The sequence below is a fragment of the Nomia melanderi genome, chromosome 7 (genome assembly GCF_051020985.1).
Source record: "Nomia melanderi isolate GNS246 chromosome 7, iyNomMela1, whole genome shotgun sequence".
NCBI lineage: Eukaryota > Metazoa > Arthropoda > Insecta > Hymenoptera > Halictidae > Nomia > Nomia melanderi.
Window position 1 is genome coordinate 15299469 of NC_135005.1, and position 25861 is coordinate 15325329.

The window sequence follows — 25861 nt, forward strand, 5'->3', positions numbered from 1 at the left end:
GTCTCTCTTCTATCTCTCACTTTCTTTCTCTCTCTCACTCTCTCTCACTCTCACTCTCTCTGTACATGTGTGTGGTATGTGTAAAAAACAAGAAAAAGAGGAAAAACAAGGGAACAGAAAGAAAACAGAACAAAAACAATTATAATTGTACTTCTTGCATACGAAGGTCTGTGTATGTATATTTTCAGTACAATAAGATTGAAAAAGATTTCACACGACGAAGGTCCTATATCGATTCATAGCTTTAGGAACAAATTTTCGGCCCGGTGTCGTATCCGTTCGAAAATAATTTATTTACAATCCCCCCTTTCATTTCAAAGCAAAGTACTCTTTATAATGCAACATTCAACAAGTTCGGTATACACGTATATACACATATGTATACATAATGGTACATTGAATTTCGTATACAAATAATAAAACAATTAACACGTTCGCGGACAGGAAAAATTTTAACGAGCCGCAGAAATCGAAAAACTGCGTACGCCATACGCCGAGAGTTAAAGTGTGTCTAATAATTTCAAAAAATTAACGCTACATAAAATGAAATTCACGACAATGTGGCTTATAAATTTCAACGTCACAACATTCGTGTCATTTCGCGTCACGATGGAAATGAATCCTATAGCATTCGCGTCCGCGAACGTGTTAATCGAGAGGCGACAAACAAATCAATAACCGCTGGAAAGTAAACGATTGAAACGTTGAACACCGAGCTAAGTTTCACTTGGGAATTTTCCTCGTTAAAAAATTCTAGTTCAATGGAGAACAAGGTGCGTCCATGAATATGGAAATGTAGGGCCTTCGTCCAACGCTTTCTCCGATTCTTTCATTCTTTCATTCATTCTCTCTCTATCTCTCTCTTTTTCTCTCCTACCCGCGCGCATTATCAAGCCGGACGTTGAAAAAAACGATTTCAATACGATTTCGGGATTTTCATTGAAACATACGATGTTCCGATGATCCGATACGCCCTCGGGAATTCTACGATCTGACCGAGAAGTTCGCTTCTCTGCATATCCTTCCGCTACGCCGCGATTCCTGCGCTCGCGACAGCGAATTCCCCGGCGAACCGCGAACGTCCGCAGGACTTTCAAATTTCACGCGTCCCCTCGCGAGCGCAGGAATCGCGCGGAGCGTCCTCGTCGTCGATGGTTCTTTGTTCAGCTGAAAAATAAACCGTGTCAAAGATTACCAGAGTCTTTATTCCGCTACGTTTCGCGTCGCGATAGAGACGCACAGAAACTGCTAGTAATTATCTAGGCGACGTTACAAATTGCGCGCAATCGTACAGTAAGTGAACTATCGTGGATTTATCGGTCGAGGAACTCCAGCGATTCGTGTTTTCCTCGGTTTCTTTTAAAATACGCGACACTTTGGAAAAACCAAAAAAAACGGAGCGCCTTCTCGATCGGTCTGTCGCATCGCACGGTCGTCCGTGCATAGTTCGAAAGGAAATTCAGAATCATCGGGCGCACGATGCACGCACCTTTGTCATCTACCACTGTAGCTCGGGACAAGGATGGACTTAATGTAAACGAACAGCGAATTTGTTTATCACGTGATCATACTCTCATTGGTCCATGTCGCTCCGGTGCGGAGCGTTTTGCGCTTGTGACGTCGTGTGTTGAGCATGAAACTACCGGTACTTTTAAACGGGTAGCGCTATATGTAATACCTCGCTAAATTCTCGTTCCGTCTCTCTCTCTCTCTCTCTCTCTCTAGTAAATCGAATTAAGGAAAATCGATAAAAAGTTGTAGTCACAGGAGGACGTTTTTCGTTCACCGAGTGCTAATCGCTTCGAATAATGGCCCACGTCCGTGCCGAAGTCCGCGCGGTTTTACTCGCATAAGGTTCATCCTCGTTTTGAACCAACGAAAGTTACCAGTTAATCCAAAGCCCGGTGAAATGAACGACAAGCTGTAGTTTTTACACCTTTCCTTCCACCCGAGATTGGTCGCAGGATCGTTCTCTTTCTCTCTTTTTTTCAACGGACGATGACTACAGAAAAAAAAGAAACAAAAAAAAACTATGGAACAGGCAATCTCACGCCGTTCGTCTATTCGCCGACGCAACAAATCATTGATCCCAAGACAACGTTTTCGTTTTCCTACTTTTTCTTTTTTCCCCCTCTGCTCTCTCTTCTCTTCCCTTTCTTTCGTCTTTTTTTTTTTTTTGTTCTTTTTGGTTTTTCTCCTCCGAAGTGGCGCGTCGTCCCAGCGTTTCTACAAAACTATACGATTTATCGAGTAAATATTTATACGTTCCGAAAACGTTTTACCATTAAACTTAGCACGCTAACTCACTAATCAAATGTATCATACAATCACTAAATTATTGCTTTGTCGTACCTTGTATCACACTAATCTACACCCTATTCTTCAGTTTTATTTTTTTTTCCTTGTTACCTCGCGTCCCCTCCGTGTCTCCTCGGCTTTCCGTTCGTTCTTTCGTCCCCCGTCGCCGTTCGTCCCTCTTCCGGGAGCCAGGTTTACACCGATGATCATGCCTGCTTTCTCGCGAACGTCGAAACGGAAGCAGCCGAGACCGAAATTTGAACAGCTGTGTGTTATCGTTGATTTCGATTGAAGATCCGTTAATAGATTTCTTCGCGAGATTGGAATGTATTTTGGAAAAATTCGCCTCGGACGATCGTATAATTGAATTTCACGAGCATCGATTCGAAGGATCGTGAACGATCGTTTCAATGAATTAAAATCATTTCGGTCCCGACTGCTCGATTCGCGCGTTCGTTGTCCTTACGCTCTTCGCGACTGGTTTATTCGCTTGATCATTCTCACCGTGTCTTGTAATACTTGTGTGTAAGTACCTGTGTGTGCATGTGAAACGACTCTTAATGGGCGGTAATTAGTGATGGGAGCAAGTACATTCGGTCTGGCGTCGAATCTTCCTTGTACACTCTTCTTCTTCTAATCGTCCATTAGTGCTTCTAGAAACAGGACCGGTACTTACAAGCATAAACGAATCTTCGCAGAACTTCGTCGATTTCCCGCGAGCAGGTGTTTTGATAATAAGAAGAGACAGTATTTACAAGTATCTCAAAGGAACATGTCTGAAATATCCCGGTACTTCGTGAAATCGGAACGATACTCGTGATTCCATTGAAAACCTTCTTCACGAGTATCACTCCCTCTCTCTCTTTCGTCCTACAATCGAAATCAAAGAATCCCTCAAGCCATCGTCTCAGAATGACATCCATTCGAATAAGCAACGAAAGATTCTCGATAATACTAATCACATCTAACGACTTTGGTTTTACAATTGTTCGCAATGATAACAGAAAATCGAATGGCCTATTGAGTAGAAAGGAACAACTCTGTCGCCTAGCGAGATTCAAGTGTGACCTAAAAAGGACTCGATCTCTTAGTATCAGGTACTTGTAAGTACAGTCTTGAACTGTCTCTAAACTCGTTACAGGGTTCGAGAATGACTGGATTATACGATATATATATATATGTATATATATATACATCATATATCATATACGTGGATTCTTCGTGAATTCGATTTTTCTCAATAATTGTCTAATCGAACCCGATCGAACGAGTCCCGGTTATCGAATTGACTGTCGTACACGAGCGCGTTATCGGGTGTCCTGATCCCATCACCGGCGTTTAATGTAAGTTAAGCGCAGGTTCCATATTTATTGACTCTGCATGTGACTTGAGCGAAATCCAAATTATCGCGCGGCGTCTCGTGCCGTGGACCGCGCTCTAATTAATTTCGTAATTGGATTCATTAATGGATAACCTATTTCTTATCCGGCGGGCTGCGAGTTACCCGTTTAATTATGCAACGGATAATTCATTTTTCACGCCCCCTTTCGCCGCCGCGGATCATTCCGCCGCGGAACCGACGTATTTAGACAGCCTTGAACGAATCGCGGTCGCGCCGTTCGATCGGCGATTATTGTTAAATAATAATACCCCCCCCCCCCTGTGATCGTTTATCGTTCTACGGCATGAATAAACGGAAAAGAATACTATTTACAGATTCATTCGTGGTAACTACGAAACAATCATCACAGGAAACGGGGAGGATCGTTCGTTCCCTCGATCACTTTCGAATAGTGATTCAATGTTCGATCGTGATCACCATTTTGCTCGCTTCTAATTCTTTAACGAAACGTTCGAGGCTGTCTTTTTCTATCGTTGAACAATTGTTGAGAAGATCGATTCCCCACTGTATTCTATAATCATCGATCAAACTTTTCATGATTCGTCGTTCGTAATTCGTATGAAAAATCAGTTGAATGGAAGGGACAGTGACAATTTCGAGATTAATCAGAGGCGGTCGTCGCAGGTGAAGTGTCTGTGTGGGACATTCGACTAACATACACGTACATATACATATACAATATCTCGGGGTGTCTGTCTAATAAGTAAACTAATTACATTTACGCGGACAATCTTTGTCACGTTGTTCGTTGTTCTTTTTACCGTGTTCTCAAATGTACAGCACCACGCTCGCCTTGTTCCATTCACCTTTACGTCGTTCTTTCTTTTTTTCTCCCTTTGTTTTTCATTTTTTCGTCTTCCCCTCTCTCTCTCCCTCTCTCTCGCTTCTTTTCTCTCCCCCCGTTTATTGACAATGCGTTATCACCACGTAAGCGACAATTAATCATTACGTTAAACTTACCGCTGCTTCGGCGTAGTAACGTTTAAGTACTTTGGTCCTCTGTAGAGTCTTTTCTTTTTATTTTTTTTTGTTTGCTTTAATACTTAATTATGCGACGAGTCGGAATGGCGATCGGTCCCCTGCGATGGCGGCCGTGGACGAGATCCACGGTGCTGCCTCTCTAAATGCCTCCAAATGATTACCTTATGTTTCAATTAATTAATTGCAACGGTTCCAGTGATCCGGAAAGTTGTATTTTTGAAAATTCCCAAGTGCAATGTTATGGAACATAATTTGGAAAATTACAGTCTGCGAAGTCCTGATTCGCAAAACGATAATTGGCAAAGTTACCATTCAGAAGATCATGGTTTCCAACGTTGTGATTTGGAAAGTTACGATTTAGATAGTTGTATGTGGCGCGAAACTATGATTTAGAAAATTTACGTAATGGTAGAATGTCAATAAAAACCGAGAAGTTGTCTGCTTCGATAATAGTCGCGATTCGGTCCCCGCCTGGCGTCATTCATAGAGGCAACACCGTTCTCTCCCCGCGCACTCTGTCTGTCGGTGTATGGCTCGCGGCTTCGGTTACGCTAATCCTTTAATTAACTGTACAGTTAGGAAGTGTCTCGCCGTCTACGCCGAGTGTAATCGTGCTCGTGCATCGGGGAGGGGTCGATTTTATCTAATAGAAAAATTTCGTTCGAGCGCGGGCTTCGTGACGGTAACGAGTACGACGGGAATCCGAGCGATTACTCGGGAAAATGCAACGTCACCCGGCCGGCAAGGGGGGCAATTAACGATAACGATAACGTAATTGCGATTACAAACTTCCCCTTAATTACGCGGGGGCCAGTTACACGAAGCTTTCACCCGCAGGACAAATTGACTTACATCGGCGGACAATCGCCGCGAAACCAAATGAATTTTCCTGTTTCCGGGGCGGTTTGTTACGTTGTACAAGCTGTTCCATAAGTTGTGAACACACATTCCGAAGGAAAATCAATATCCCTACCTCGCCGAGAGCTCTCTTCTAAAATTACACCCACGTTTTATGAAGCATCTTCTACGTTAAAAGTTGTAACGTTAACGGTAGGTTATCGCGTCGAATCCTTTCGTGCGAAGAGAATTCGAAACGCGAGAAACTGGAATGGAAAACACGTGAAATAAGCTCGGAGGAGCGTCGTACTCGCGACAGTTCCGCGCTCGACTCGAAAATTCGAGCACGCAGCCGATGAGAAACGTTAGAGGCATGATCGTCCCCGGGGCCTGGCGTGTTAAATCGTTTCGCGTGTATCTAAAAAATAGCGTGGATCGACCGTTCGCCGTAAACGTCGTTAATTAACAATTACCGTTCTCCTTTTCCCACCTTCTGCCATCCCCGTTCTCTGGTTTCCTCGAGTACGCTACGGCGAATCTATATAATTAGTCTGTATTTAGGGGCAATACTCAGTTCTGCGGCTCGCGTTCTCGCGTCTCCTCGTCGCTGCCGCTCCGACGTTCTCTTGATATTATCATTCCCGTGTTCCTCGTCTTCGCGCGAGAACGAGGATCATCGCGAGGGAATCGCGTCGGCGAGCTCCGAAGCTGCGATACAATTTCGAGAATACATATCCACGGGGCGGGGCCCTCCTCGACGATGACGCACGCCGGCCACCGCGAAAATGGACTCCGGCACTCGCGGAACGGCTCGGAGTCGAGTTCGTGTCGATTCGATTTCCTACGACCTCTACGAAAAACGAAGCTGTATAGTTCGGGTAGTAGCTCGTGAGATGCTTCTATTTCCGTGCTATTTTACGTTTCACTTAAAGTTTTACTTAAAAGACTCGGACCTCCGAAGGCTGCGAGAATTGACCTTAATGGCGTCGTCGATCGAGTCGAGTCCTTTTAATATTCGCGCCTTTTCAGTTCCTTGTACTTTAACTGTTCCTTCGATAGTCTATTATAATTTTATCCTAATCGATGGTTGACCGCCAGTAAAAAATCGAATCGCCGTTCACGCCCGCGAGAAGGGATCGCCGTAGAAAGACCCCGCGGCGGATATCGCTATTGGCTCTTCGCGTTTGTTTCGAATTTATTGACTACCGTTACGAGGTTAACTCTATTCAATTAAATAGATTCGATTGACTGTCGAGTATCGTTAATATAGTTACGAAGACGAGACTGGTAGCTGCGAAATGCAATCGGACGTCCGATCGAGTTGCGAACAAATGGCGGGCCCCCGGCCGGTCGCGGGGGCCATCTTGTCGGCGTTGACGTAGGCTCCGGTGCTGCGCCCCTCGTTGGGCAGGACTCGCGGAAACCAAGCATAACTCTCGTCGCCCCGTTTTTCTCAAGAACCGAACCCCGCGGAAACGAATGTCGGAAAACCGTTTCTGCCCGATTCCCCGTGTTCCCCCCTCTGTGTCAGGTCAGAATCAGACTCGCTTAACAAATCGAGACGAACGAAGAACGATTTTTACCGCTAGGAACCCTACTTACAATCACAAATCATCTTATTGCTCGCATTTAATCGTTCGGTGAAAAACATGGAAAAATAATGGAATATATTTACAAGTCAACAGTCTCTTTTAATCTAGTTTTCCTTCTCCTTTCTCCCTTTTTTCCTTTTTTCTTTCTCATTTCCGAAGCGAACGCGGGGGCGTTAGGCAAGTCTACTTCTGACGTTTCGACGCGAGCGGCGCGCTCGGTGGCAGCCGTCGATCAGCCTCGTTACAAGCTCGATTTCTCCGCTACACAGCAAAAATTCGTTCGCCGTTCCCAGTCCTTTCGCTTTCTAATTTTCCCCGTTGAACCGCGGGAAATCGATCGGATTTGCAGTTCGTTTCCCTGTAGTCTCTCGCTTTTGTCAGGTTTCTTCGGCATCGCGTCGATAGATACATCTTTCTTTAATCTTCCGTTCGAGTTCAGCTCGACTCGAATTGATATTCCCGACGACTGCCACGCGAATCGCGCGCCGGCCGCGCCGAGCGAACGCATGCAGACGCTGAAACGTTCAATTAACAAGTAATAACACGATAAACAACGAAGCGAGGGAAAATTTATCGACGCTCTGTACAACTGAGGATCACTTAAAGCTAACACCGTGGCTCTCCGATTAAGTTACGCGAACTCGCACTTATCGTATAATTCGCCTGAAAACGTCTCGTACCAAAATATCTCTACGATGTATTATTAAAACCCGTCCCGCGTGAAATCAAGGGGGCGCACTTGAAATTAAGATCGCCGAGTACACACGCGTTCAACCCCTCGGGCTAAACTTAAAGATAAGAGGATCAGAATTTGTCGAGTGTGGCTCGTTGACGTTAGAGCGTCCGAGTTTCTTCTTGACGTCTGAATTTCGCGGGAAACATTTCTCCTCCATCGAATTCACACCGGCATTCCTTTCATCGTTCACGCTCGCCGCGATTTTTTTCCTCCCTCATCGGCATCCCCACGATTCGATTCTAAATTAATATCACAATTCGCTGTTGGATCAACAGCTTCGAATATAAATTAATATTAACTCAGTGCGGTTCGAAACGAGATGGGCAAGCCGGAATCCTTTGAGATTCTCTTTTCAGCATTGTGTATACAGGGCGTTCGGAATATATTATTGCACTCCTAAACAGAAGGATTATTTCTAACCTATGGAAACTAAAATTCTACGAAACCACCGTTTCTAATTCAAACGATCTCCCTTCTAAAATCACCTTCGCACAAACTATTTCAGTCTCCTTTCCCATTAGAAAACCCATCGCATACCCTGTGCACAAAGTATCTCGAAGTCGCAATAAAACGTTAAGACTAGAACGGAACGAAAAACAATTCGAGCTTCCCCTAACGCTCGATCTAAAAATATCCACGTATGTACACATCGGTCTTACCGACTAATCGAACGGATAAATAAAACACTCGCCGGACTAGACGCGATTCATGCGGGATCCGGCGCGCGCGCGGGCGGGCGTACGGAAAAAAATCGCCGATAACTTTTACGGTCGGCGGGGCCGCAATTGGTCGCGATCGCGTTTCGCGCATTTAACAACGAGGAAATTACAGGAGGATGTTCTATAATTCAGGGGAGCAGAACGACCGACCCTTTCGCCGCCGAATGGTCATTCCAGCGTTCAACAGGTGGTCCAGTTTACGTGAAATGTGATGAAAACCTTCGACGTGTGCCCGGTCGCATTGTGCGCGGAGAACGCCGATGGAGCGCCGGAAAAAAGGAGCAACCCCCGGTCCACCCCCTCGGCGCCGCCGAGGAAATTCGGGCTCCGACGTGAACTTTTTCGCGAAACGATCGGCGAAACCGACCGATTCTTTCTTTCGCCGCCGTCGTCGGTTCCCCATCGATTCTCTCGCCTCGTCCCTTCCGATTTACATCGGACGCGTTACGGTTAATTTTACGATTTTTCAACGTCCACGCTCATCGCGAGCGCGTTAAAAAGATAAAATAATAAACCGCGATCGATATAGCGCAGCGGCAAACCCGGCGCCGCTATAAATAGAAGTTCCTCTTGCGGTTTCGGATGCAGGATGCAGTTTTTCACGTTTAAAAGCCCGACGACGGTGGAACTTCTCGCTTTCCTTTTATTTCCCGCGACACCCTTTGCCCGGGACCGAGCGCGAACCCGTTTTCACTGCACCACCGGGTTCGGCAATTAACTGTATTCATTGCGTAAGTACGTAGTACCCTTTGATGAATATTTGATCGCTTGTTCGATGAAGAAGTGAATTGGTTGCTTGTACTTTCGTTTACTCGATGTTTAAGAGAAATGTTGAAACTCGTGAACAGCTCGCGCTGTTCTCTGCGAATACAGTGTAGCAACGGATCAAGTGTTAAGCTTCATCTTCGTTCGGAACGGTTTCGAGTTCCCGCGAGAAGGGTCGGTCCCCCTCCTCCCCAACCCTCGTCGTATTTTCCCCGGGAATGAATGGTGAACTGGTAAACTGATGGTCCCTTGATAGTATTGTATCGATTCTACGGCGCGATCGCGCGGCCTCGACTAAAGCTGCGGTTACGCTGGACTGTCATTACCGTCCCGGCGAGCTGTTGGATTGCACTTGGACAGAGTCGGCGGCGATCGATATTATCTAGTAACTGATTCGATAACAAATTGTCTCCCCTGTTTCTCACTTACTAAAGTTCAAATCGATTCCTGCGAACCCCACTTAAAAACTACGGCCAACTCGCAGTCGAATGAAAGTTGCATTTGAACACGTCACCTCGGATACTCGTAACAGCAGTCCCATTGCGCGAAGGAATCGAGCGAACGCTGCGGAAACGATTATTCAAAGATTGCACAACGAACCCAGTTTGATTTCTCGGTGTGTCGTTTGGAATCTGATTCCGTAGGTCTCAATGGCACGTCGAAACTCGGGGAACCGCGATCGGAACGAACAGCGGCGACGCGTCGATCAATTAGCCTTCACGCGAAATCGGATCACCGATTCGCCCGACTTCGCCGTTCGGAGCGCCGGTTATAATATCCGTCCGACATAACCACAGCCTAATTACGCGCTAAATTCGTTTTCTTCCGAAGCCGTGCTATTGATTGCCCGCCGGGCGAGCGGGGGGATGAAAAGAATGCCGTTCGCAATCGAATCGGGAACGCGTCGCGACAGCCAGTCGCGGCCGATCGATGCGAAGAAACCTGTGTGCGTCCTCGCCCGCGACGGCGATATCGCTCGCCGATTCGAAAGCCGATCGCTCGATATCGGAGGCCACCCACGCGCTCATCGCGATTTCGGTGTCCACCCACCGATCGCCGGCCGCGCATCGGAATTCGATGCAGCGCCCGGCGCGCGCGTCCCGTCGTCGCGTTCCGTCGCCGACGCGCTGTTTCTAACGGGGATTACGAGAGCACCAAACTGAACGAAGGATTCCCGATGAGATTGGACCTTAAGGCAACGGATCTTCATGGGAATTTCCAACCCCCGCGTCTTGTTTCCGGTAATTCGAGGTAATCGCTCGTGCGACTTTTGGTTCGTTTCTTTTTGCGAAGTAGAAGGTGAAAGTTGCTTTTACTCGAAGCTCGAAGGGTTGCGTTTTATTTGGCAGTCTGGCGTTGTTTGCGATCGAATCCACGGCGTGTAGATTAGTCGGGTTTGTCGTTCGAAGTCGCGTTCGCATCGTTTCGCGATTGGTGCTTTCGTAAACGGTACCCTCGGTGAAAGCGAAGTACGGAAATTGTGGTTGGAAGCGACTCCTGAGCACCGATCCCTTCGTCGGCAGCACTGTCGCGGTTCGAATGGTCGCCGGAATGGATTCGAATGTTGTTCGCTTACCGATAATGTGTGTTGATGGCGGAAGTTCGGTGTCCGATCGTCCCTGATCTCGTGTTAGCATCCACGATGACGTTTGTCGAGTTCCTTCACCGTGCGAGAATAGTGTAGATCTTTCTTTTTCTGTCCGATTGTTCTAAGTTCATCGATTAATTACGTGTGATTTCGAATCATAACTGTCGCTGCAAGCTTTTCGAGACGAGGATGTAAAAGGAAAAGAAGGGGAGAGGTGATGAACTCGTGCAGTCACCGTTGAAGCTATCAAAGTTCCGACCAGACCGATTCAGACTTGAATTGACCCATTGTCCTCGACACGGATCCGACAGCCCGAAAACGTTCGCTTTCCACTTTCTGGCCGACGGGAACGTGAAATTGTTCACCTAGCCGTGAACTTGCGCACTGTCTTCTCTTCTTTCATGAAATCTGGCGACATAGTCCCTGGCTCGGTCGCTGGCTGGCCAACAGAATTGTTTTACATCGTTCATTATTGCCATGTAAACAGAGTATTAAATCTAACCCTTTGCACTCGAGAGTTTTTCGATGGAAATATTCAACACTTTCTGACGAGATACAGGTGATATTGTTTGAGACTGATTTAACGATAATTCATAGATAAATTAAGCAACAAAGGTGTTTTGCGAGGTTTAATTTGAAATATTATATATTCAACTTCGATTATTAATTGCAAAGTAATTGTATCGATCATAGTTGAGAAATCAATCGTGAGGCAAGGGGTTAAGCGTTCTCCTGTGTTTCTCTTTTGTAATAAACGAAAGCAGGAACAATTAACACGTTGAATGCCGCACGATTTTATAAAGAACACAAAGAAGAATGGGAAAAATATGATATTAAATCGTTTGATTGAATTGCATTATTGTCGCACGTTCCTCGAGCTGAATGTCACGAAATTAGCATTGTTCGTGATATAGAAATGTTAACAAATAACCGTGGTTTCATTGAGGGAATTATAGTCGTTCAATTTGGTTTCACCGGTGACTCCCATGGCGTTCGATGTGTTAATTATTCGGCGTCACAATGTTTGCGTTACAGTATTATTGACTTAGTTACGTTGTTGAATATTTTGATTTCACGTCGGTTATCTTGTACGTTATGGTGCGCTATGTTCTAGTCGTTCATGGCGCTTAACGTGTTATGGCGTCTGAGAGCCTATGGGATTTTTTCCAACAAACGAGGGCTTGAGTATAGTTGAGAAAATTTGGGACTGTTACCGGGCATAGGCGAGTGGAGAGGGGGAAGTGGGCGGGACTGACTCCGCCCACTAGTTTAGAGAAGTCGCTGTTAAGCTGTGATTAACACCTTGCCTTAGAATATCGTGTCAGACACGAGGCGGAGATTTTTAATATGGTTTGACAAGCATAAATGTCATTGAGTTGCGTTAAGTTTGACCAGTTAACTGTGTTCGACGAGTATACACGTCATCTTGAAACTCTTAATGCTAACCTTTTTATCATCGATTTCAAAGCGAGTGTCAACGTGTTAAATGTTTTTCTAGAGTTTAGAATGAAACTGTTCTAATATTTCTAGAGAAAACCCTCCGAGTGCAAAGGGCTAACATTCTCCCTAGAACTTCGAAGTTGCTGTATCAACAATTTATTTCTGATAAGAGTAACAATAAAGGATAACGAAAACTTCAACAACGTATGCAACTATCGCGTCCACATCTTAGACCATCGAAGTTACAATGTCAATAATTTACTGTCGACAAATGTGAGTCACTGAACTTTACTTCAATTTTCTGATTATTTCAGATCGTATTTCCAACAGTTTCGCTTTTAAAATCTCGACCCTATAAAGAAACAGTAACATTTTAATCTCTCCCTTTATTCTCATGAGTGACAGAGTCACATGTGAACTTTTTACTTCAATTTTCTGATTATTGTATGTACTTGTGATTTTTCTTCTTAGTTTCACAAGATATCGTCTTTGTTTCGTGAAGAAAAAAACGTTGAATATCTCTAGCGAGAAAGTTCCGAGTGCAAAGGGTTAATAATGGAATACCTTTTGCCGGCTCGGCTAAATAAATTTACCTGTCCGGTCAGCGACCGTGTCGTTGACCCTCGGTCAGCCTCGACGCGACGCTCCCTCGGCCTTAGACCGGCGTGTCAACGTCGTTGCTACTGTCGTCGTTCTCCCTCTGACAGGCGGACTCCAGGTGCTTGTTCAGGTATGACTTGAGGGCGAACGATTTGTGACATTTGTGGCACTCGTAGTTCTTGTCCGCCGAGTGGGTCTGCATGTGGGCGCGCAGGTTCGAGCGGTCGGCGAACGCCTTGCCGCAATGGGCGCAACCGTACGGCTTCTCGCCGGTGTGACTTCGCAGGTGGCCTTGCAGGAGCCAAGGTCGCGAGAACATTTTCCCGCAGACGCCGCAGCTGTGCGTCAGCTTGTGCGTCAGCACGTGCATCGCGAGGGCGGGCATGCTGACATACGCCTTGCCACAGTGGATGCACTTCTTCGCCGATTGGGAATCGATGCTGCGGTGCGTCTGCTTGTGCCGGGACAGGTTCGACGAGGTCGCGTACTGCTTGCCTGCGGATCAGACGTTCGGTTCTTGGTTTATCTAATAGAATTGAGTACCATAGAATATTCGAAATGAGAAATATATGGTTTCACTGGAATGCTATAATGAATGTTCGAAGAAATCGAAAATGATCTATTACAATTTGTACAGAGGATTCAGTCGTATTATGCTTGGTAGTTCTAGTGTTAATAAATCGGAGGCTGGTTCGACAAGGTCCTGTTGCACTTGAATGTTATAATGAATGTTTAAGAAACCGAAAATAATCTAGTACAATTTGTATAGAGGATTCAGTGGTATTAAATGCTTGGTTGTTCTAGTGTTAATAAATCGGAGGTTGGTTCGACGAGGTCGCGTACTGCTTGCCTGCGGATCAGACGTTCGGTTCTTGGTTTATCTAATAGAATGGAGTACCATAAAATATTCGAAATGAGAAATATATGGTTTCACTTGAGTGTTATAATGAATATTCGAAGAAACCGAAAATGATCTATTCAATTTCTATAGAGGATACGTGTCAGTCGTATTAAATGCTTCGACAGTGACGTTAATATTAACGACTGTCCACTTATGTAAAATGAATGATTCAACGTCGCAACGAAGTAGACGGTTCAGTTTGATTGTCAAATGGCACGTATCCATTATAGCAGTCGAAGCTTATTAATTCTGTAGCTTAATTCCTCCATAAATAGAACCAGTTCTCACAATGTTCATTAGAAAAGCGTTCATTAAATGCTTTAAATTCTCACGTCTAGCTATACATTAGCTTCCAATCTTATCCACCGACGTGCCAATCAAATCACCAACCAAAGAAGTCCATTTCAAAGACATACCGCACTCGCAGCACACGTATCGGCCGATCTTCGAAGTCTCAGGCGCTTCAACAGGTTCAGCTTCGGGCGTCTTCTGATTAGCAGCGGTCTTCTTGTTCTTCGACCGACCGTCGGCTACCAGCAGCGTGTCGTACGTGTAGCTCGCCGGTTTAGCCTCAGCCTGTTCGATCACCGTCTGCACTTCTTTGTCCTTCTGACTGGGCTGCGAATTCGGGTTGTTATTCTCAATATCGCTGCTGCATTCGGACGTGGGCGGCGTCAGCGGCGGCGCAGACTCTATCGCCTGATGCTGCTGCTGCTGTTGCTGCTGCTGCTGCTGTTGCGGCGGTGGTTGCAGCGGCTGTTGAGCTACGATAGGCGTGCAGGGGATGGATGGCGCGCTGTAGGTCAGCAGGATCTCCTGGACAGGCGACAGGGGGATGAAAACGCTCCCCGTCTGCTGGACTATCGTCGCGCTAGGCTCGTAGATGATGCTCGCCGCGGACGGCTGTTGCTGCTGATGGTGCGCGTAGACCGTCGAGCTGGCCAGGTCGATGGTGTTCACTTGGTAGATCGGTTGGTCCGGCTGGTACACCGTCATCTCTTGGATGTCCGTCGCCGGCGTCTCTATGACGCTCTGGGGCCCGATGGCGACGCTGGGAGGTGGCAACGGCGGCAGCGACCTGGACAGTTCCAGCAGATCGTGAGCAGCTTCGGTCTCCGCCGCTGAACGGTCCTTGAACATCGAGGACACGTGACTGGAGCTGATCACGCTGCAGCTGGACCCTATCCTGGACTCCGTCGTCGAGTGATTGCTCGTGTCTTCCAGGTGGTACGGCGTGGCTGTGCTCGAAGGCGGCGACGGTTCGCCGGGTGGAGAATGATGGATGGTCGATGACGTCGATTGCTGATCCACCGTCGTTCTGCAAGGCGACCTGGGGATCGTGAACGGTGTCGCTGTGCTGGTCGCAGTGGCCTCGACGACGGGAGTCGGGCCTGTCGGCGACGGACTGATCAAGGACGATGATCCTGTTGTACAAGCGATCACCGTCGTCGCTTCCGTCCGCGCCGCCGGAAGCTCCGCTCCAGCGACTGGCCCATTGTTCGCCAGAGGAGAAACCGCGGCCATGCTGCTCGGCTCGTTTGGCTTTTCCTTGCACGCATCCTGCTCGGGTGTTCTCGTTCCTGTTGGGCTGTTCTCTTGCGACTGGCTGCTCAGGTATTCTGGGACAGAACGGTTTCAAGTTTGAATCTCAATGCATAAGCTGGATTGTGGAGTGGATTAGATATTCGAGTCGTTTCTAGCGATTCTCGGTTTTAATTGAACAAGTTAAGGCGTCAGCATTGCGACGAAGAAAAGTGTTTTTTATGTGTATTGTTATATCGTAAGAGTGAACGGTAATCGACACGGTAGATTTAATATAAGAAAGCAATTTTCTCTCGCGTGAATTATTACCGGAACGTGTGAACTTCCATGAATACTTATAGTCTGATAGATTACGCTAATGAAACCGATAAAGAGCTTCGAATTACCGTCAGGTTTAGAGTCGGCCGAGTTCGATCGCGAATGAAAAATTACCGGCCTCGATGATCCCCGTCCAAACAGTAATTACAAACCAGGAATCGCTCGAAGTTGAACCCCCGGGTCGAACGGTTTTCGAGGGAACCGGCGTGCAGAAGCCGGCACTATTAACTTCCACTTCCTCGTTTCCCCCTCGTCGAAAGAAGAAGGCGGGTATCGATCCCGGTTCACTTTATGCGTAGCAATTAAACTTTCCGCGGGAGCAGTCTCCGAAGGAAAACGAGAAGCCTCGTGAAATTTAATAAACCCGCCCCGAGGGGGGAGCGGCAGATCGGAATTTCGTTTGTAATAGAAAAACTTTATAGCGGCGGATGCTCGCTCGTTTCCGTCCGATCGGCGGAGGGGAAGCGAACGGAAGAAATCGAAAGCGAAGACGTACGAAAACACGGGGAAACCGAGGAGAACGGGGAACAGAAGTTCGGAAACCATATCGGATAAACAGGGAGCATCGTCGGACCTTCTCCTCGTTTTCTTCCGCGTTAAGCATTCATTTCCTCCGTGACTTCTCGCGTAACTGCGTCCGGAATCATTGTCATCGATAATTCGCTATAGGCAAAGAATTTTCTCCATCCGCGTTTGTTCCGAGGCGTGACAATCGATAATAGTAAGAGAATATTAAAATATCAATGATAACAAGAACACAATATTTAAATAACAAGAGAGTAATATTCAAACATTGATAATAAGAAAACATCTAAACATCCTTTGACCTACAATGTGAGACTCGCGATAAAAATTATTACCTGAATTTGAGATATCCAAGTGTTATTGATTTCCTATGAACGTAAATTAAATATTACGCTTCTATTATCAATCTCCAACCTTTCGAGCTAATATAGACATAGAGCAAGCATCAAAACTCCCTTCTCTAATAAACTATTAACGACAAAGTAGTATCGATCATAGTCGAGAAACGAATTATAGGACAACGGGTCAACAATGACATTCCATCGCCTAAATATCGCGCGTAATTCGAAAAGGAAATATCCGATTCGCTTAAAAAGAATCTTCCTCTACGGATCTTTCTCGAGAGCCTGTCGCGATACGGTGCAGCGAAGGTGTTAACAAGAGGAAAGGGAGAGAGAGGGGGGAAAAAGGAAGACGTGCGTAACACGATTTCTTGATTCGACTTTTTAATCGCGATTTAACAAGAGGCGACGACGGGGGTTGGAGTATTCGAGTCCTGTTGTCGGCGTGCCAGCGGAAGAGTGTCGAACCTCGTTCGTAGAAGTGGCGTTGGAGGGTCGGAGGGGTCGAGGGGGTGGATGGGATCGCGGCTGCTCGGGGACGGGATTATGACGGCAAGTATGTTGGAAACGGGGTCAAAGGGGACGAGTGGATGGCTAAGGAAAGTGTAGGAGCGGGCGGATATAAAATTTCACGATAACTCGGTTATGAAACTGCGCGTTTCATTTCAACGCCGTCCGACATCCGTGCAGGCGGTTACCGCCGCCCCCGGCGGCCGTCTTTTCCGAATCGTTCCACGGTTTCCCCTTGTTTTTCCCCCTATTCCGCGTCCCGCCGGGAAACTCTCCTCGATTAGCGCGGAACGGTTATCAATGGCCCCCGCGATTCCCTTATTACGGGCCGTTCCACTCGATTTTTTCGCCGTTTCCCGGGCTGTTCGAGAAGTTACGGGATTCGAGATCGCGCTCGATATCGTGCTACGCGATCGCTGCGAAGCGGAGAAGTCTGATATATTGAAAATTAGTTTCTTATAATCCCTGAGAAGATATTAGAATAGTTATACTATATCCCGACGCGATAAAGATTGAAGGAATATCTGTTACAGATAAATATTTGATGCATTATACATTAGACTGAAGAGAATTATACATTACACTGTTAAATGTACGATACTTCCTTGTTATAAGTTTGCTTCCTTTTATTGGACAACTCGAACCGCAAGGATGATAAATTAAAGTCATTATCAGGCGCCGCGTTGAGAACAAGAGTTCTCGTAAGTGCTGCACTCCGTCTAGCGGTCCGCCATCTTGGCGCAATCCTACGCGATGCCGCACGCGACGCGTCGCCTCGCCTCGCCTCGCGTCGCGTCGCGTCGTTTCCTTAATTCCCCGCCGCGCAAAAACGCCCGTTTAATTATCGCTCGCCGAGTTCCTGTTTCCGTTGCCACGAAAATTCGAAGTTCGGCCACGGTTTCATGTATATACGTGCGATTGTCCCGGTTTCCGCGGCGACGATAGAAGCGTGCCCCGGCATTGTAACGAGTCCTAAGTACGGTCGTTGCGGCTCCATTAACGTCTCCGGCAAGTTTCGCATGACACTTTCCCATTCACTCGATTATGAACACGAACCGTGAACCGAGGGCCGACGACGGAACGGGGCCGGCACATTGGAACGTCGCCACCGGGAACGACAATCCGGACAATTAATGCAGTTTTCCTACGAGGAGGCGACGCATTATCGCGAATTGTACAACGGCGCGTCGCGCAATTGCCGTCACGATGAAATACCGACGCGGCACTCTCGCGTCTTCGGGATTGCCGCCTGTTCCGATCGAACAAATCAAATACCAGGTCGTCCCGGGGAGCTACACGTGTTTTTGGCACGAGCTAATTTATCCTTATCGCGACTCTCAACGCCGGCCGTCGACCACCGCCGCCATTAAACTCGTTACGTCCCGTTGCTCGCGTTCTTTCTCGATTTAATCGCGTTTTCGTTTCTTTGCTCGGAATTTTGTTATCTGACTGCGTTTCTTTTTTATTCTTTCCGAGATTCTTTTGTGCTTCGTGGGAGGTGTACGGTGATCGTTAGGCATTGATATACGTGTTTCCTTTGTAACGAGAATGACAACGTTGAAAAGATTGCTCGTGTCTTATCGGTATAACGTTTTGTTGGTGGTAGAATATTTATAGCTCCGGGCTGGAGCAGATTGCGCACTGTTTCATCAATTAAGCAGCTATGAAAATAGTGGACACTAATGGATTTCCGGGTGAGACAGCGAATATTCTTGGGATTAATAGCGCTCGTTAATCGCTGAACTTGCCTCTACGTGTTACATTTATTTCCTGGCGATATATTCATACTATTTTCAATACGTAATCCCTTCCTTCTTTTCTTCCATCATTCTCATTCTAATATCCCCTTTCTACGCATTACAATTTTCCATATTACTCAATAAAAATTACACCTTCAGTCTAAAAGCAAGAATAACCAAAATCTCACGTTCCAACCGCAGAGACTCAAGAAACACTCATCCTAAAATCACCTAAATCAACGTCTACAGCTGAAAATTTCATTTCCATCGCGATAGTTCAAGAAAGTTACCATATTCAACACACTTTCTGATTAGACATACTCAACATCCCTTGAAACTAACTCAACGAGAAATCTCTAATTCGAATATCTCACGTATCAATGCGTCACAAGAAACTTAACATTAATTATTACACTTCATAATCTCGCTGTACCAAATCGTTTAACGATTAAGAGTCGCCCGCGGACTGCAAAGGGTCAATCATTATTTTCAACCCTTTGCACTCAAGATACGACTCTCATTCACCACAAGATTTCATACGGTGAAGCCATAAAACTTGCCATTTAATGTCACACCTCGTACAAACGTATCAGTTTCAGAAATATCGTAATAAAACAATTTTATTCCTCGATGTACGTGATGTCTTCCTCTAACTTCCACTTAGATTCACAAAATACCGTCTCTCATCGGAAAGTGTTCGAACATTTCTACTAAAAAACTCCCCGGTGCAAAGGGGTTAACCCTTTTTCGAAGGTTATCACTAGAAATATTTCAAGACTTCCTAATGGGACAAAGACAACAATTTATGAAACTAACTCTAGCTATTTTATTTCAATATTTCTCAAATTGATGGATTATACAGGGTATAATATTAACCCCTTGCCCTATGATTTCTCTCTGAACTCCGATCGATCACTTTGTTATTAATAATTCATCGAAGATAAGAGAAAATTCTAGTCTTATTCTATATGAACGTGTGCTCTAAGGTGTAATCACTGATAACAGAGAAACAGTATGTAATTTATATTAAAAAAAACTAAAATTTATGTTTGTTAAATTCTATTTGAAATTCTCGCCACGAGTCTAACACGACATTACAGAGCAAGGGGTTAAACAACAAATTCCATAGTTTCACTGTAAATCAAACGGCGAGCGAGAGTCGCCTCTCGAGTGCAAAGGGTTAACACCGTTTCAATTCGCGAAAGAACGACTCGTACGGAACTTCCTGAAATTCCGTCGGCGGTCAACGTGTTGATATCGTTCCGGGTAAACGTAGCAATTTACGAAAGAGCGCCGGGAACGGCGGTGGCTCGAGCTAATATTTGTTGCTCGGGAGCCGTTCGGTGTCCGAGCGCGGAGAGCACATTCGCATGCAGAAATTTTTCTTGGCTGCGACGAAACACGCGGCTGTGCGCCGCCACCAACACGAGGACCCGCGGATATACGAGCGGCGGGTGAATCAATACCGCGGGCCTTTGGAGGCAAACAGCAACATTCGCATTAATTGGACGTAATAGCCGCGGCCAAAATATTGATTACCATTCTCCTTTTCGCGTTCTCGATGACGGATGAGCCCCGGAACCCTCCCCACCCCCCTCCCTCCTCCTCCTCCTGGCGTTCGTTCCTCCCCGGGTTCCCTCTATTCCACTCTAGATTCTAGATTATTCCGCGCGAGGAATGGCGCCGGGTCTAGCGTACGTCAATACATACACGCCTCGCGATGGCAGCGAGACGGATGGCAACTCTTTTCTCGAAATGCAATTCGTTCGCGCGCCGTAAAACGGACGGACGTTTAAGCTGCGTTAACGTTCCACGGGAAATATCGCCTGTTTCCGGATAATTGATCATTAAGACGCGGATTACGGATCGAGTTATTTCCGTCGTCGACACGTATTTCATTTCGTTTTGTAGCCCCCGCCCTCGTAAATCATTTCGCGGACTTCTGCGTTACGCGGCATTCCGATTGGCCGTTAATGATTCCGGAATATAATATTCCTTTCGCGCGGCTGTTTACCGCGAACGGCGCGGAATTTTCAAACGGGGAAGAATAAACAGAGGTGAAAGGGAATAATAGACGCGGAGATTCAGTGTTTCGTTGGACAGCAGTTTTTCTGTTTCCGTTCGCGGCGCGGAGTAACCGGGTTTCAAGATTTAATTGGTGAATGGATTCGTAACCTGGAAATTCGGGGCTGAGCGTTTCCGTACGTTAATGCGGAATCACTCGATGTGCGCGATCAGACGCAATCGGAGCAGGGAACTTTCGGTATTAAATAATGTTGCGTCATCGACTGAAATCGCGGGCTCGTGTCGATCGACGGTGAACTATTGTTGCTCGGAAATATATTGTACTCTGTTCTACTCTAGCTACGAGGTGAATGTTGGGAAATTCATGGAATCCTCCGATCCTGATTGCAGGGCAATCTATGAACGACACCCATATAAAAATCCCATAGAAATTAACGAAATTTGAACATGTAGAAAATGAAGATTCATCGAATTGATGAACTTGTCTACAAACTTCCGTCGAATGTCTCTAATTTTCCTGATCGACGACTCGAATCAAAGGAAATCATCGAACAATACAGAACAACGTCGACTCAGTCTCATTCAACCTGCCAACAGATACTCAACACAAAATGTTCTCAACTATTTACTTTTCGAACGAACAGAATTCTTTCTCATCTCGTTGGCTTCGATACACAACAATGTTTAGTACTAAGTTCCTCGGTTAACCTATTAACCCTTTGCACTCCAGAAGCTTTTCACCGGAAATAATCAATATTTTCTAATGAGATACAGACATTTTCTTAGATTGAATTAAGAAATCTCACAAGCATTCAGGAAAAGAACTATTTTCTTTCAATATTTCGTACATCGATGCGTTATACGAAGTTTAATATTAAATATCAAAGTTTACGGTTTTGCTGTTTCAAATCATTTGGTGACTTAGAGGCGCCTCTGGAGTGCAAAGGGTTAACATATCACCGAGTTAACAAACATCCTCACTTTGACTGCCAAGTAAACAACCATAACATACAGTTTCCTTAACACTTTGACTGCCACGTCACCCGAATTCGGGTGACATTATTTTTTACAGATACGTGGACATTAATTTTTTTCATGACGTATCGAACGAACCGAATTTTGTTGGATACATGAGATACAAGAAAGATAGTGGAGAAATTATTAAGAAGAATCTTGATTTCTCAGTTTCCGGTTAATGGAGAAAACTGTTTCGAGTACATGGGAGTTTCGACGAGTGTTTACGTGGCAAAGTGTTAATAAAGCAAAAACTGAGTCAAGATCCTGATTGCTTTGCTACTTACTGTCGCGAAGAGAACGAATATTCAAAATCACGTTAATGACGTGTCAAAGTGTTAATCCTCCACAGAAATACAATTGCATTTACGATCCAATCGACTAACACCTCAGTTACTAAATCAACTTCCCGAACGATTCCTCGAAGAATCGGCCCCGATAATCGCTACACGAGAGATCAAGGATGAGTAATGTCGACCTAATTGGTAGTTCTGGCGTTAAGTCCGACTCATAAACGATCAAAGGGAAGCGGTTCAGCCGGCTAAATAGTTGGAGCCTCGTACCTTGAGCAACAGGGGGTGCAACGCTCCCTTCTATGGGCGAGACTGGTATCTGCATGGTGGTTGGCGATGGCGTGCTCCTGCCGCGACCCCAGCTCTCGAATCCTCTGGCAACGCTGCTTACATACTTGTTGCACAGGGCCTTCTTCACCATATAACACCGCGGCATCTTGGCTGCCTTCGACTGTCCGTGAACTCTCCGTTAGCCACCCAGGGAAACTCTCTTCACGGCCACTACCGGCGGACGTCTCCTCGCCCCGTTGAACCCCGTTCACCGGTCGCAGGGTGCATCAGTCAGCGCGAGGCTCTGTCGTCCGATCTACTTATTAACCCTGTTCCTCGACGGAAGGAAAGAAGAAGACGCTGGTCCTTCCGTCTCGGCGAGGGATCCGTTCGGAGCTCGCCTTTACCCTAAGGACACCGGGTATGTACACAGAAGACAGCTTCAGGCCGATCGTCTTTTCCGCTCGTCTCGTGTCAGCCTCTCGAGGTCCAGCGAAAAATGTCGTCCTGGTGGTCTCCGCGGAGGCCACCAGGATCGCGCCGACTTTCTCGATCCTCCGATCGATCCTTCAACCGATCCTGCCCACGTGTCGCTGCATCCTCCTCTTCGTTCGCCGGCGCGACCTAACCAATCGAGCTCCGGCGGGTTTAGACGAAGCTGCCTGGGATCGCTCCGGATTGTTAGCTGCTCTGCCCAGGGGAGCGTTCTATCGATAATGATCTCTAGGTCCCAGTTGAAACGTCGGTCCCGACTCCGCGCAGGTTATACACCTCGACGCGCCGGGCACCACTGGTATTTTAATTCTAGATGTCGTTGCACGATCAAACAGCGGCTGTTCGGCTCCTCTCTCGCGAACGAGTCCCTTGTCCGTGTATATAGCTAGTCGGCTCCTATATACGCGAGTTGTATATGCGTCGTGTGTGTATATACGTTCGTATTAAAATATCTTTCGGCGAAGCGAGCGAGCGAGCGAGTAGATCCGAGCGTTCGAAGTTTCGAGGATGTCCGTTTTGGTAACTCGCGAACGTTGCAGCTGGGGATCCAGGACGAGAAAGAGTTTTCTCGTCGCTTTCTCTTTTTTTTTCTTAAATTCTCAGCTTGTCCTCTCTCTTCTTGTTTCTAGTTTGTTTACCTTGTTTGTAGTATTGCTTTCGTTGTATTCACGGGTGGAAGATTACGTCATAACGACCCTACGCGCTACACCTAACGCGTCAGCTACACGCTTCCCGACGATTCGAGCGGTCAGCCTCCTCGATCATTCACCTCTGCCCTGTCCCCCTGTTCCCCCTTCGGCTGTTTCGCGTGGAAACAGAGACTGGAACGATCCCGATCGTCCGGTGCTCCTTTACCCTAACCCTTCGACGCTGACGCCTTCGTCGGGACGTCCGCTCGCGTCGGCGTTGCTCGAGGATTTCCGTTCATTTTCCTTATAGAATATTTATGCTCGTATGTACAAATCTCAAGATCAACTCGATTACGATTATTTACACGTTCAGCCTTCCAGTCTCAGCTTTCCGCTCCCTCGGTATTGTAAATGATAAGTCTTTATTGATGACCGAGTCTCCCCGGCCGTGCCTGGCAGCTAAACTCTACTCGCCCGGCTGGTCCCAGCGACGTTCCATTCCGTCAGCCAGGCTGTCCTCCGGCACCGTGGTCGTCGGGCGTGTCCGTTTCCGCGTTACCCTCATCTCGTCGCCGCACCGAAGGCTTCCAAACCCTGCCTGGCCGAGCCACATGCGATCAGTCCCCGGACACCCGATTAGCACCCTCAGTCTTCACCTGAACTAGCCTCTCCCTAGCTTCTCCGAACCAATCGGACACTTCTCGAAAACGATCCGGTGTTCAATCTCGACTATCCATCGAACTTCGCTAACACAGCTGAGGAACCCGGTCCCAATCGGCAGAGTCGTCAACGTCTGATCCAGCTCTTCGTCTAGCTCCCGAAGAAGATAAAAATCCGACGAACAGTCCTCCTGTAGCGTCGCAGTCTCAGAATCCGATCGCGGAAAACTTAAGCATGTAGCAACAATCGTTCAGTCCAGGTGGTCTCCGCCGAGGATTCATCAGGTTCGCGCGAACCCGGCCAGCCGAAGCTACCCTGTCGCCGGCGTCTTCGGTGGAATCTCAGCCCGCAGCCGGCCGACGATCGTTCCTTTTCGAAAAACTCCGTCGGCGTCTGTCGCGGAAGGTGGGGCGGCGGGTGTGTGCCTTTTGCAGGGACGAGCAACAAGTTGGACAACAGGTCCGCGATGTTTGTGTATCCGTACGTGTGCGCTGTCGCCTTACGCGTGTTTGTCGATAACTCTCTCTCTCTCTCTCTTTCTCTCTCTCTGCCCTCCCCCCTCCTTTGGTCGGTGGTCCTCCTTGCCCCGTCTCGCGGCGCGTCCGTCTTCCACCTTCCGTCGTGTTTTTCCTGCGGCCGTTTTTTTCGGGAAACCGAGCCGCTAATCGGACCAAGGGGGGAGTCGGAGGGTGGCAGCCTCGGAGGCAGAGGGTAGGGAGGACACGTAGAAACGATAGCCTCACGCGGCTACAACTCTGCCCTCGTGCGGCTGTTCCTCAGCCTCGGACAGCAGCCAGCGCGTAACACGTTCTCCCTCTTTCGTTGCTGACTCGTCCGGGTTGCTGCCGCCGCTGCTGCTGCTGGTGATCCGTCGTCCCGTCAGCCGGTGGGCGAACTCTCGCGAAGACGCACGCAGACGAGGGGGGACACGTCGACGGTACGATTCTCACTGGGAACACACGCAAACGGAGGCACGTAAACCCGCGGCGACCATGACGACTGCTACCCCCATGCACCCGTGCACGGACACGGGCCGGGATATCGCGGGCGGATCGGCCGCTAGCGCCGATGGTAGCTAAACCCCGCGGCTGCTAGGCTGGCCCGGACCAGCGTACGGCAAGACGTCCAGCCAGGACGAAGATCGAAGATGAAGATGTACCACCTGTGGGCGCAGAAGCAACAATTGTCCGCCGTGTATCGCGGTGGAGGGTAGCCCGACTACATGGCTCGTACCGGGTGTGGCTGGGGTGCAACTGCCAATGCAGCGTCGTCGACCAGCGTCGCCCAGCGTCCTGGGCGCCTGCGTCCTTTCCTCCTCGCTTCGTGCAGCTCCTTCCTGTTCTTCCATCCCTCCCTTCCTCTTTCGCTCGCTCGACCTGCGCAGTGCCTCTCTCTCTATCCCCTAACTCGTCCTCCTTCACCCTCGCAGTCTCTCCTCGACTTCCCCTCTGTTCATCCTCACCTCTCTCTCTTTCTCTCTCTCTCTATACATTCCCACCCTCTCGCACCGATTCTCCGTCCTCCCTCGCACCCTCTCGCGAGTCACCCCCGTTGCACTCTACCCGTCGCTCTCCCTCGCGAGTCGCACCGTCTCGCGTCCACGCGTTCAACCCCTCGCGCGCTCGCTGTTTCTCCTTTTCC

The 25861-nt window shown here is 47.5% G+C and overlaps 1 protein-coding gene across 2 annotated transcripts; it reads right to left on the reverse strand.

Moving 5' to 3' along the window:
- Positions 1 to 22: 22 nt before the first annotated feature.
- Positions 23 to 25462, reverse strand: LOC116425076 (uncharacterized). 2 transcript variants are annotated; one of them, XM_076369468.1, is made up of 5 exons: positions 22437 to 25462; positions 14276 to 15478; positions 12952 to 13453; positions 10907 to 11357; positions 23 to 6056 (listed from the first exon to the last, which is right to left on the reverse strand). In XM_076369468.1, exons 1-3 carry the CDS (start codon positions 22600 to 22602, stop codon positions 13014 to 13016), a joined length of 1809 nt encoding a protein of 602 aa, XP_076225583.1. In that variant the 5' UTR covers positions 22603 to 25462; the 3' UTR covers positions 23 to 6056; positions 10907 to 11357; positions 12952 to 13013. The 2 variants fall into 2 exon arrangements, with proteins under 2 accessions (XP_076225583.1, XP_031828135.1); XM_031972275.2 differs by having other exon boundaries at positions 23 to 11357.
- Between the last annotated feature and the right edge of the window lie 399 nt (positions 25463 to 25861).